General features: G+C 45.8%; 1 protein-coding gene across 7 annotated transcripts in view; it reads left to right on the top strand.

Moving 5' to 3' along the window:
• The window catches only part of ZNF532 (zinc finger protein 532), a 112,537-nt gene that overhangs the window by 72,570 nt on the left and 27,200 nt on the right, over positions 1 to 12,767 (top strand). For all 7 annotated transcript variants that reach the window (XM_045164079.1, XM_045164077.1, XM_045164080.1 and 4 more), the window contains 2 exons: positions 4,785 to 4,947; positions 8,264 to 8,545. In XM_045164079.1, the coding sequence (XP_045020014.1) occupies positions 4,785 to 4,947; positions 8,264 to 8,545 (445 nt within the window). The remainder of the gene's footprint in view (positions 1 to 4,784; positions 4,948 to 8,263; positions 8,546 to 12,767) is intronic.

The raw sequence follows: 12,767 nt of genomic DNA, 5'->3' as shown, positions 1-12,767 counted from the left end.
AGTTTTAAACTACAGAACAAATTTACAAGCAAAAAACGGCCGAACTCGCAGACAGTGGGCTCAGTTTGCAGCAGTGACTTGGGCCTAAACCCCGGCAGCCCTGCGGCTCCTGGGGCCCCCTGGTCCTGTGGTCCATCACCCGCCCTCCGGGGCTGAGGGCACCCCTTTCCCCAAACAGACTCCCGTCAAGCCTGCCTCTCTGTGCCGCACCGGAAGCTGGTTGGCCCACGTTTGACCAGGAAGCTTTCTTTCAACGTTAGATCCCTGTTCTGTTCAATGTGTTGCCATCGTTTAGTCACGAAGTCATGTCCAACTCTGTGTGACCCCATGGACTGTAGCCCGCCAGGCTCCTCTGTCCATGGGATTCTCCAGGCAGGAACACTGGAGCGGGTTGCCATTTCCTCCTCAAGGGGATCTTCCTGACCAGGGAGTGAACCCAGGTCTCCTGCCTTGGCAGGTGTGTTCCTGAGCGCTGAGACACTCTTAACTTAGCCCCACATTGCGTGAGTAGAACCTCACTTGTGAAACCTCACAGTGGTGTTTGGTTAACAGGTGGTTTTATGCAGATGATCCAACATTATGCAAATAGTTTATGTTAATTTTTAAAGATCAATATAAAAATCCCCACCCCACATTTTCTTTAGAGAATATATGCAAGTCTGAGAATGAACCTGTGAAGACCTGCACCTCAGCTTGAAAGGTGTGACATAGGATTTTTATTTCAAACATTTGTGTAGTGCCCATTATGTGCAGGAACCATCCCAATGCTTCATTTCTTGTTTTCCCGTGTGTAGTCAGGCACTTTTCCCTGCCTTGTCAAGGGAACTTTGAACACCCTTTCATCTTTCCTGGGTAATCTTGAGATCATTGTGAATGTCCGCTGCTAAAATTTTACAGCGGTACATTGAGTGACTTTTTTTTAATATCTTCCTTGACGGCTGAATAACCAGCAGTATTTTGGGCCGCACTGTCCTTCTCTTTGCTGCTTCTAACTGCATGCAAGTCGAGAAATGAGGACTTCAGAGTGAAGAACTGGGTAAGAGACAGAGCTTGGAAACAGGTTGCCAGGACAGAAAGCCACGCACACTGCCATCACGGCACGGTGGAGGGCTTTGCTTCAGATGAAGACAAATTTGAAGAGCCGACCTGGGATTTACGAGGCAGCACGCAGATTCTCTGGTCTCTGAGCCATCTGTGAGGGGCCGTGGTGCAGACCCCCCAGGACAGGCGTGGGCACGTGTCGTGCTTTGTAGCTGGCTGGAGCCCTAGTGGCCGTGGAGGCACTTGGCTGCGGTTTTGAGCTTAGAATCCTCTATCATTCACGTGGTTTTTTACATTCAGGTGTTGTGCTCTGTCCTGACTCGAGGGTGGGTATTTAGACTTACTCTTTCTTTCTTTCCCACTGCTACTTTCCTCTCCGCTCCCCTGCAGTTCCTTTTCAGCCTCTTGCCCCCCTGCGCTGTTCCAGTCCTGTTCTCCTGATGTTCACTCAGGCTCACATTTGGGGTTAAGTCACACTTGCAGGTTCAGCTTTCAGAGCCCCTCCCCGGCCAGTCGCGTGCCCCGGGGCCCTGTCCATGTGAACGCTGCCTCTGTGCCGACCGGTCACCCCGTCCTGAGTGCCCTCGCGGCTCCCCGCCTGCAGGTCCTCCCGTGGTTCGTCCCTGCTTTGTCCTGGGCCAGTCTTCGGTGCTCACGGTCCAGCTCTGTGCCTGTGAGGTTCTTGGCACTCTTATTTGGGCTTTTCTGATATTAGCACCTGTTTTTTTAATTTTGTGATCATCTCTGACAGAAGAGTTGGAAGAGCACTGCGGAGAACTCGTGTGTCCCCTCCACCCACGTGCTCCAGCTGTTAGCATTCCCAACACCTGGTTCATCCTTTCATCTTTTCTCTCTGTATCTTTCCCTCTTTTCCTCCCACTTAGGAATAATGGGGCCTCAGGGCAGAAATGTTTGGGTGTGTTCTGCCTCTCCTCCCAAGAAGAACACTCATGTGCATTATTACTACCATCTAGTCTCCCAGCATGAAGGCAATGGCACCCCACTCCAGTACTCTTGCCTGGAAACTCCCAGGGAAGGAGGAGCCTGTTGGGCTGTAGTCCATGGGGTCAAGAAGAGTCTGACACAACTGAGCGACTTCTCTTTCACTTTTCACTTTCATGCATTGGAGAAGAAAATGGCAACCCACTCTTGTGTTCTTGCCTGGAGAATCCCAGGGACGGGGGAGCCTGGCTTAGCCTGGCTGAGCTGACGGGGTCGCACAGAGTCAGACACGACTGAAGTAACTTAGCAGCAGCAGCAGTCTCCCAGCATGGGTTTATATTTTGCCATCCAGTTGATAGATCCCATGAAAATTTCTCCAACTGTGAGATACTATTTTTTTTCCTTTTTTCTCTTCCTGGTAAGAATCTCGTCTAGGAGCGTATTGCGCATCCAGTCGTCCAGTGCGCTTCCATCTGGAGCAGTGCTCAGTCTTTGCTGCTCACATCCTGCAGGGGATTTCAGCCTCATGTTGTTTTTTTTTTCTTTTTTCCCTACTTTTTGGCCACGCAGTGTGGCTTGTGGGGTCTTAGTTCCCCGACCAGGGATTGAACCCGAGCCCCCTGCACTGGAAGTGGGGAGTCTGAACCCCTGGACAGCCGGGGAAGGCCCTGGCCCATGTCCTGAAGATGACCCTCCTTCCCGCCCTGTCCCGCACTCTCACAGCTGGACTCAGGGTGCGTCCTCTGGCAGGAATCTCCTTGCACCTTCAGGGATGCTCCCTGCACGCCTGTCCCTCTGGGGATGCTCGCCTCCATCCTCTGGTCCGCTTGGCGGTACCCAGATGCCTGCCCTGTGCGGTCACTGTTTCCCCTGGATATTTGATAGTGGTTTGTGAGGTGCATTCCAGCAACCTGTTTCTCAGAAGAATAGATTATGTCCGAGGTGAATAGATTATGTCCTGTTTTCTACTTTCTTTGCAGTTCAGTAGAAGGCAACCAAGCAAAACAAAACTGGGAAGGAATGTAGCAGAAGTAAACACAAGCCATGCCGTTTTTTGTGAAGCAGTTACTTCTGAGACTGCAGGAAGAGTCCTGAGAAAATTTTTTAACCTAGCTAGTAAATCTTTGTTCTTTTCTAAGAATGCAATCCTAGTTTTCTAATGCAATCCTAGTTCTTTTCTTGAGACTATTCTTTTTTTTTTCTTATTGCTAGGTGCTAATTTAAGAAAGATCAGGAAGTATAAGCAGGCAAAACAGTTAGAGGAATAGGTTAAATAAGTAAATAAATAGGGGTATTAGCACCCAGCTGAGAGGATGACAGTTACATGCTGTTTCTTTTCTGTGCTTCTTTTTCAAAATGTGAGCCCATCCTTCATTCTGTCTTCTTACCTGTTTTCTTTAAAATTTGCATGAAGATCATTCCATGTCATTGGTATATGTCTGCATCATAATTTTTAAAAATTCATACATTATTGCTCTTATTTACTTATACTGGATGTTTGGGTTCTTTCCAGCTGTTAGCTATTTCAGACAGTGGGGAAATGCTCATCTCTGGTAGATGTTAATGTACCACCTTTGAGCCGAATGATAAAATCCTATAAACCACGCCTGATATTAAAAAAATACCCCCTTCTCCCAGTCAGGGGTGCTTGTGCTCTATGCCAGGGTAACTGACATGTCAGGATCTTCTAAAATCATATGCTGCTCATGCTCATTACATTTATAAAACTCATGTGGAAAAAGAGGGGGAAAATCTGTAGGTTTGGGGCAGAGAAATACAAAGACCCTGTGAGGACAGACAGGTGGTTCCCGGGGAGGGCGTCCCCCCTTTCCGCCATCCTGCAGAAATGGCGAGGAGGCCTCAGGTGTTCTTTCTCGTTGGACTGCTGACTCGGGCCAGGCTCTCTCTGCCGTTCCCCTTGCTGCTCTTTGGAGTTTTCTGTGCAGGTGCTCCTGACTCTTCAGAGGAGACACTGGCGCCCCCAGGGTCTCCTCTCAGGGCCAGGACAGCCGTGTTGGAAGATGGGGACCCCCTGAGTGTCCCAGCGAACCCCCGGAGGTGAAGGCTGGGAGTGAGGAGTCTGGGTCCTTGCATTCTCCCAGACACCCCCCACCCCCCGCCCCGCTCAGGATCCAGCGGAAAGTGTCGATGGGTGAAGGGACTGTCCAGAAGTTTCAGAACCGCTGAATTCACATAAGGAGGCTGCTTAGCAGTCACGTACTAGGTAGGGAAATGGTTTGTAGCGGACAGTGATTATTTTAAACCATGTAGAGACAGTAGGTATTCAAGTATTGAAGCAACGTTTGATTTGTGGATTTTCTTTTATGGGTCTGTATTTCATGTATAATTGTTTCCTGGTGCAGGGATTTCACTGTTAAGGAAAGGCAAAGAAATAGTGAGATTCAAATGTAAAATTGCTACTAACTCTGAAAGAAAACCTGCAGCAAGTAACGGCGTGTTCAGGCATCCCGAGATGTGCAGGCCTGCTTAGTTCATCAGTCAATTTCTCTTTCAGGTTAGGGTACCACCATCGCCTCATCTGATCTTCAAAACTGTTTCCAAAAAAAAGCGAAAGGATGCTTTTGCTCTTGTTAAAGTAGCTCACAAGTGAAGATGTGCCTGAGTGTGTCTGTACCGAAATGTTGCTCTGGAAGATTTGTCTCAAAGCTAAACCGTTCTGTTCTCTTCACCGTGTTTGTGTGCGTTCGCCTCCTGAATTCTTGGATGTGAAGTGGCGGTTCCTTTGGCCTGAGTGATGAGGGCTGACTGACATTTCCCTGCACCTCTTTCTTCTGTTTTAGAATAATATATAAGTGTTCCATGTGCGACACCGTTTTTACCCTGCAAACCCTGCTGTATCGCCACTTTGACCAACACATCGAAAACCAGAAGGTGTCTGTCTTCAAGTGTCCAGACTGTTCTCTTTTATATGCACAGAAGCAGCTCATGATGGACCATATCAAGGTGCGTGCCTCTCCTCTGTCCTTTCAGGGAGCTGTAGATGCAAACGTCGGTCGTAAGTCAGGGCTGAGCCTTAGACTACGGGACAGCACGAGCGGTGCTGTTGAGGGAAGGGGTGGACACTGGTCGTTGCTAGTGAGCAGTTGACGGCGTGCAGCCTTCGAGCTCTCTTGACTGAGAGATGCTTTTTATTCCCGAGTCCTGGCCTGCATATCACAAAAAAATCAGAGCCAAGTAACAAATGCATGCCCTGACTGTACGAAGAATAATACAGTCTTAGACTTTTTTATTTTCCCTCTTCTATGAAAATGATGGCTGTGAAGTTTACTTTTTGAGAACTTAGTGTTAGGTAGGATTCAGAAATAGGGACTCTGATGAGTTATGTTAATTCATATAAATATTGATATGTTTGGAAAAATAAAGATTTTCCCCTTGAAATTACTTGAGCAGTTCTGTTCGCATTATAATTAACGCCCCTGAATCTCATGTCTTTTTTCTTTTTAAATCAAGTTTCCATGTAAACTGACAGTGTCCAGGATACGGCGCAGTATCTGGTGCCTGATGGGTGCTCAGTCTGTGAAGTGAAAAAGTGTCCAGTCTGGACGACCCACTCTCTCCCCAAAGGGGCACCTGAATCTCTCGATAGCCTTTTAAGCTCACTAAGGACAGCTTAGTACCAGCCTTTTAGCTGTCCACTGGGAGAAGGTTAAGCAATTTTATTCCTGTGTCATTAGGAGATAATATCCATCAGCTCTCAGAGACTAAAGTGACGTCCTTTTTAAAAAGAGAAACAACAGACCCAGTATTACCATGAACTCAGCCTCTTCGTTTTTCTCTTAAATGTATTATACAGAAAAGGTCATTTGAAAGAGCACATCAAATCTCTAAATTATTCTGACCTCGGATCAGTTAAATGATGGCACTGTTAATCCTTGAAAGTTCCTGTGTTGAATGTATATGAGCTCATGGAGCGTAACTGCCTGTTAAAGCAGACTCAAAGCCTCCGAGAAGCCACTCGCCAGAGGCCCGGTGCAGGCAGTGACGGTGTGGTGGTACTAGGGAGGATAAAATGCGTGGGAGACAGGTTTCGTCATTCTCACTTTAAGTACAGTAAGATCCTCTTAAGAGGTTTTAAAGGTTTTTCCTAAAATTAAAAAATCACCTTGACAATAAATATTTAACGAATGATCAGGAAAAACTATAGACTGCTTAAATAAAAACACAGGGACTTGGGAATTAGATTCAAATATTTTAAATGTTCGATAGGAGGGCTGGGTGGGGTGCAAAGAAGAGAAAGAAAAGGTGCTTCTTAAGAGGCTTTTATCTGCTTTCTGGTATTCATCGTTATGTCTGCAAGTGCCATGGTTAGGGTCTTCCTGTGTTAATAGCAAATCTGGAGGAATACAGGCTTCCAGGAAATAAGAGACTGAAGAAGCGGGATTAAACCTGTGCCCACCAGGGGGAAAGAATGGTTTTTAGTCATTTCAACCTTTACGAGACTCCATGGCACAGAAACAGTGGGATGCTCAGTCACGTTCTTATTTCAAGTATGTTCTATACATTCTGGAGCACTGTCCTGCCTCTGTGTATTCAGGGACGGGTCAGAACAAGTTTCAGGGGTGCCCTGTTTGTACGTTTATGTATCTGAGCTTGTGAATTTACTTACATTGTCTGATGTCTGCTGGTCAGGTTTTCATGTGGAAGGAATTAAGAGAAAGGAGACCAGAATCAGTGTTTTTCTACAGACATATTTATTTAGAGGTAGATTTCCATTGGACCAGTTTAATCCAGTTTGTATCATCTCTTTGTTCTGCCACAATGGATTTATTCACTTTGTGGGACCCTTGTGCTCCATGCCGGCGTCTGCCTTTAAAGTAAACTTCGAAGTTACAGGCATTCAGGTTATTTATTGGTACAGGAGCTAAGGAATCATCATTTCAGGAGAATTAAGTTGTATTTCCTTTATTTAAAAAAAGACATTCGTATTTAATAAATAATCTTATTTTTTACTTAAAATGTAAAAACAAGCAAATCAGAAATTCTCATTTTTGCACACATTCTGTTGCTGTGTGGTCACAGCAGAACTCTTTGCCACTTTTTTGGTGTTTCTATAAGCAAAATAAAGCTCCTTTAGAATAAATACTTTGTTACTTTACTCTCACTTCAGCTTTTTAGTTAGTGGAAATGTATTTGCCTAGAAAGTTATTTCATAAGTTTTATCAGAAGATTCGGGGGTGGTTTTCTCTGGGTTTTAAATGGTTAAAAATATAAAAACTTGGCTTCTGTTTTGCAAAGGGCCATTTAAACACAGGTGCCTCTGCTGACGCCGAGGACTGGGGCACTGAGGTCTGTGGGGTGCGAGTCTCTGGGACCCAGTGCACTAGGTGGGCTTGTCCTCCTGAAGATTCGAGAGCTCAGAGGCTGCTGATGAGAAGAGAAACCCCATCCAAAGATAAACTGTACACTGAGGCACAGACTCGTTTGCCGCCTTTATTTTTGTGGACTCTGGGCTTCTAGAGCTCAAAACAAAAGCCTAAGTGAGCTGGTCTTCAGGATCACATCGTACTAGTTTTACCCCAGAGGAATTTGAAATCCTGAGAGTTTACATTGAGGCTGTTGAGGCCCTTGTGTTAATAATCTTAAACGAGCAGTTTGGACAGGCTTTTTGAACAGCTGCTGTGGATCGTTCACAAGTCTAGGTGCTGCATACTGTCGGTAAAAAGGGATGGATTGGGATGGGAGCAAGATTAGAATTACCAAAACTCTCCCCAGCAGAAACCCAGACTGTTAGGAAGTGTTTCACGAATGTGAAAGGCGTTCGGTGGGGGAAAGATTTGCTGTTAACACACCGGCCTCGGGTGTTTGTTCTGGTTGGCCAGCAAAGGGGCTTGAGCTCCTACCAGTATCGCTGCCTGTTTAAACGTTTCCGGGTAGGCGTGGAAGGAAAACGCTCTGCCTCAGAAGTGGTCTCGGGTGGAGAGGACTCACTCTGGTACGCTGGCGGACGACACCGTGCCAGGGACGATTTGGCCTCAGTACCGAAGTCTTTCTTTTCGAATTTTAAAATGGCACAAGCAAACGAGCCTTAAATAATTATTTGAAACTAGAAACGCATTAATTAGTTAACAGCAGCTGTAAAAGGTAAATGCTCCTTTATTTCTCTTCAAGTATGTATTTTGGTTTTCTTCTTGCTATATTAAGAACTATCTCTGAGTGAATATGAGATCGTATTGAAACGTCTGTAATGTAGTAAGATGGTCTTTGTGCTCTTTTAGTGGTGTGGCTTGTGAAAGATCTTTTTTCTCTTTTTATAACCTAGTCTATGCATGGAACGTTAAAAAGTATCGAAGGGCCTCCCAACTTGGGTATAAACTTGCCTTTGAGCATCAAGCCTACAACCCAAAACTCCACAAACCAGAACAAAGAGGACACCCGATCCCTGAACGGGAAAGAGAAGTTGGAAAAGAAATCCCCGTCACCTGTGAAAAAGTCGCTGGAACCCAAGAAAGTGGCCAGTCCCGGGTGGACGTGCTGGGAGTGTGGCCGGCTGTTCACGCAGAGAGATGTTTACATTTCCCACGTGAGGAAGGAGCACGGGAAGGTAAGTGGCCCCTGAAAGCCTCCCTGTCGGTGGAAGGAAGACGTTCCAAGCCACGGGTGCTTGCTTGGTTCTGCTGGGAATGAGGGGAGTAACCCCGAAAATCACTCAATGGTCTCTGTGCCTCAGTTTCTTAGTCTATAAAATGGGCTTTCCAAGTCCTTCTGATCTCCTTCTGTGATTTTTGCTGATGACCCCAAGGCCAGTGGGGAGTTATCTACTGCCGTTGGGTTTATAGCCACGGAAACTGAGAATCACGATGAACCAAACTGACAGAAGCGTTGGAATTTCCTGGTGAACTCTACAGCAGATAAAGGAAAAAGGAGGAGAGAAAGAACGTGGGTGTTTTGAAAATGATCAGTAACATTTGTATGACTTTTGTGATTCTCTCCTGAATACGGTGGTAGAAGAGAGACCTCATCTTTAAATTGTCTAGGAGAAGCTCCTATAACTCAAAATCTCCAAAAAATCTCAGTGTGTGTATTTTGTTTCTTTTTAAAATAGTTACATTCGCATCTCTAACTGATAAGGATTTTTTAAATGCGCATTACTAGACTTCATAAAAGCAGCCGAGGTGATTCTTGTCTGGTTGTCTCAAAGTCGGTTTGTTGCAGTTAGGGTCTCGAGCGTCTGCTTGCATCCGGTCACCGTGTCACTTAAATCTGTGCTAGTTTCTCAGCCTTCCTTCTGCTGGATTGTAGTGTTGAAAGTTGACTTGTTGGAAACGTTGGGTTATGTGTCTTGTAGATTGTACCCCCACGTTTCTGGATTCCGGTAGTTGCTTCCTTTTGACATTGTTTAATTTGTTTCTTTTTGTCCTGTAGTTCCTAGGAGTTGGATTCGATTCAGGGTGAATTTTTAGACGGGAATACATCATGGGTGCTGTGTTTTTGTTTCACATACTGAGGCACCTAATGCCAGCTCATCCCACTTTCAGTTCAGATACTCTATACTTTTAAAGCAACCATCTTTTGCTTTAATTTAAGCCAATAAAGCCATAGTTATATTAAAAAGAAACACATAGTTATTCTTGGGGAGCCTGTGTAAAAAGTGCATAGGGACTGTAATTAGTATATACCAGATCCTTGAAGGAGAAGGCAATGGCACCCCACTCCAGCACTCTTGCCTGGAAAATCCCATGGACGGAGGAGCCTGGTAGGCTGCAGTCCATGGGGTCGCTAAGAGTCGGACACGACTGAGAGACTTCCCTTTCACTTTTCACTTTCATGCGTTGGAGAAGGAGATGGCAACCCACTCCAGTGTTCTTGCCTGGAGAATCCCAGGGACGGGGGAGCCTGGTGGGCTTCCGTCTCTGGGGTCGTACAGAGTTGGACACGACTGAAGTGACTTAGCAGCAGCAGATCCTTGAAAAGTTTGTTTGTATAGCATTTACAAGTCAGGTAAAAGCATTGCCTTGTAATCTCGTTTGTGCTGTTTGAGGTGCTCCTGAAGCCGTCGCGCTTGCCCTTCTTGCCATTCACACGTGAGCCTGAATTCACGTTCACATACATATGCCCTTGAGCACTGATCACAGCGATCACAAATGGCAGGAAGATGTGTTTTGTTTTCTTTGGTTTGACTACACTTGATTCAGAATCTCCTCATATAAAAACTGGTTACTTACAAAATATAAATGGCTTTAGTATCACGTGGCTTATTTGTCTCAACCTTAGATGCCCCTAATGGGCCAAAGCATCTTAGAATATTCCTGGTAAATACTGGGTAGTTTTTACAGAGCAGTACTTGATACAGGAATTATATAAATGCATGAACAGTAGCTCTTTCAGAGCCTGATGTGGTGATTCTAAGAAAAGTCTTCTTGGCACCTGAGCTGGGTTTAATAAACGTTAAAAGAAGAGCAGACTGTAACAATTATCCGGTAGTCCAAACCCTTCATTTCTTACACATTGGAGATTTCTGTAAACAACTTGGAACATTTTAGAATTTTTTTGTTCTAAATACTCTTGCACATGTGACAGTTACTGTGTCTAGAATGTAAGATGAAGAGAAGGCTCGGAGGAAGCTGATGGGATGAGAAGGTAACATGGGAGCCTTTGCTGCAGGACTACCGCCCCTCACGGAGGGGATGTTTGGCTTCGCAGGGTTTCAGGGTTCGCTTTGAAGATGCGGGGACCCCGCTTTTTGTCCACACTCCACCTGCAGGCGTCCTTGTGAATGTTCCCAGTCTCCCCCCCACCCACTCCCGCCCCCCAGCTTCAAGTCTCCCGCACCCCAGTCTCCCTCCTGCCTTCAGAGAGCCCTGCAGGTGCCCGCTGTCCACCCCTGCTCTCAGCTGGGCCCCCCCAGACCCGCCTCACCGCGGCTTCTGCTCGAGCAGGTGGTCACCCCTCTGTCTTAACCTCCCTGAGCCATGCGGGTATCTTTCCAGATCGGCGGTTCTTCCTGGAAAGCTCTGTCTACCCTAAGCGTGCAACGATACGCTCGCCTCGGTGTTCTGGCAAGCAGGAGAAACATTTCTGTCCTGGAAACATTTAACTCTCTCTCTGGCAAGTTTCAGTTACCCTCACAGCTTCACTTCTCGTATACATATATACGTCGTATATATACGTATATATACGACGTATATATATATATACTGTGTGTATGTATGTATATATACATGTATATATGTGTGTGTATATATGTGTATACACATGTATATATATGTATGTATGTATGTATGTATGTTGGTGTGTGTGTGTAACTTCCAAATTTCTGTCTACAGCTGTGGTTTCTTCCCTGCATTCCAGTCCCCCTGAAATCCAGCCACTTGTCAAGTGTTTCACCTTCTTGTATAACTTACAGGAGCTTTAAGCCTGCTCAACAAGGAGCTTAAACTATTCTCAAATTAAAAAAATCAGAAAGATGAGCTTGTTGTCAGTATTATTCATCCAGCAGTCGCATTCAAGGGGTGAGCCTTCTCCCAGATAAATGGACAAATACGCAGTTTTATATACAGTTTTGGGGCTCGTGTACCACTGGACATCCTTTCTTGTTTGCTCTAGGAGTGTCCTGGGGACCTCAAATTAGTATCCCCTCAGTGAGATAGTATCTGAAGTCATTCTCACAGATCTCATAAATCTAGAATTTCAGGAACCTGATGGTAAATGAAAAAGTAAAAGTTGTCTGTGCTTGTTCGGATCTGAGAACTGCTCAGTGATCGGTGATCGTTGTAGCCGTTCTCTCGTTTGCTGCCAGGTGCCCCAACCCATCAAGGGACCATTGCTGAGCTTTCACTTGGATCCTAAGGCAGAGTTGCATTCGCTGACCTGTGGAACTTAGATGCCATCACAGTGGACCTTGTGAGAATTCCTGGGGCTCGCTGGGTTCTCTGGGGGTGTAGATGGTCCAGTTCTGTGTCTAGGAATTAGGAGCATGGGGTTTCGGGGGCTGGCACACTCGAGGGTGACTCCTTTCTCTGGCCTTTCTGAGCCTGACCATTTCAGAGAACGTCGTTGAATAGCTTGGTTCTGAGCACCAGGAATGAGAACGTGGTGACTCCTAACAGTGGGTGGCCCTAGGTAAATCTTAATTTTCTTTTGTTTACAGGGTACTTGGTAGTAGGTGGCTAGGTAACAGCACAGATGGAAACTCTCTCCGCCTCCATCCCAGGACTGTTCTTTGTAGGATCGCGCAGAAGGGTCGAGATGGGACGTTGAATTTATAGTTGACTCAGGATTCCATTTCTCTCTGGAGAGAAATCTGCCATTTCAGATCAGATTTTACCCAGCATTTCTACCAATGACTTTTGACTGTAGGGAAAGAAGCTGGGAGGGAGTTTACAAGATAAAGCTGAATGAGTAAACATGGACTTTTCATCTAGGTTTTAAAAAATATCAAGCACATGGATGTGATGTGGGGCAGATAGGGTTCAGTTATCTTGCATGAAAAACATTCCAGCTTTGTCTGCCTGTCTTAAGCCCACCCGTCCTCTGCGGCTGCAGAGACAACGTTAAATGCCTTTGATGCGGCATTGAAATCCAGCTACTGGTTCTCAAACCTTGACTGTGCCTCTGAATCCCCCTGGGAGACGGGGATTTTAATAAGCACTCAGTTCTGGGCTCCAAGACCCCCACAGTTTCTGATGCAGTAGGTCTGGGATGGGGTCTGATAAAGTTTGCATTTCTCATAAATCTACACTTTGAGAACCAATGGTGTACCCTAGATAGCAGTAAAAGTCCCTGGAGCCCATTGATTCATACAAAAGTAAAGGTTTATTTCTTGC

The sequence above is a fragment of the Bubalus bubalis genome, chromosome 22, assembly GCF_019923935.1.
Source record: "Bubalus bubalis isolate 160015118507 breed Murrah chromosome 22, NDDB_SH_1, whole genome shotgun sequence".
NCBI classification, from domain to species: Eukaryota; Metazoa; Chordata; class Mammalia; order Artiodactyla; family Bovidae; genus Bubalus; species Bubalus bubalis.
Note: the sequence above shows the minus strand (reverse complement) of the source record. Positions and strands in the feature narration are given on the sequence as shown.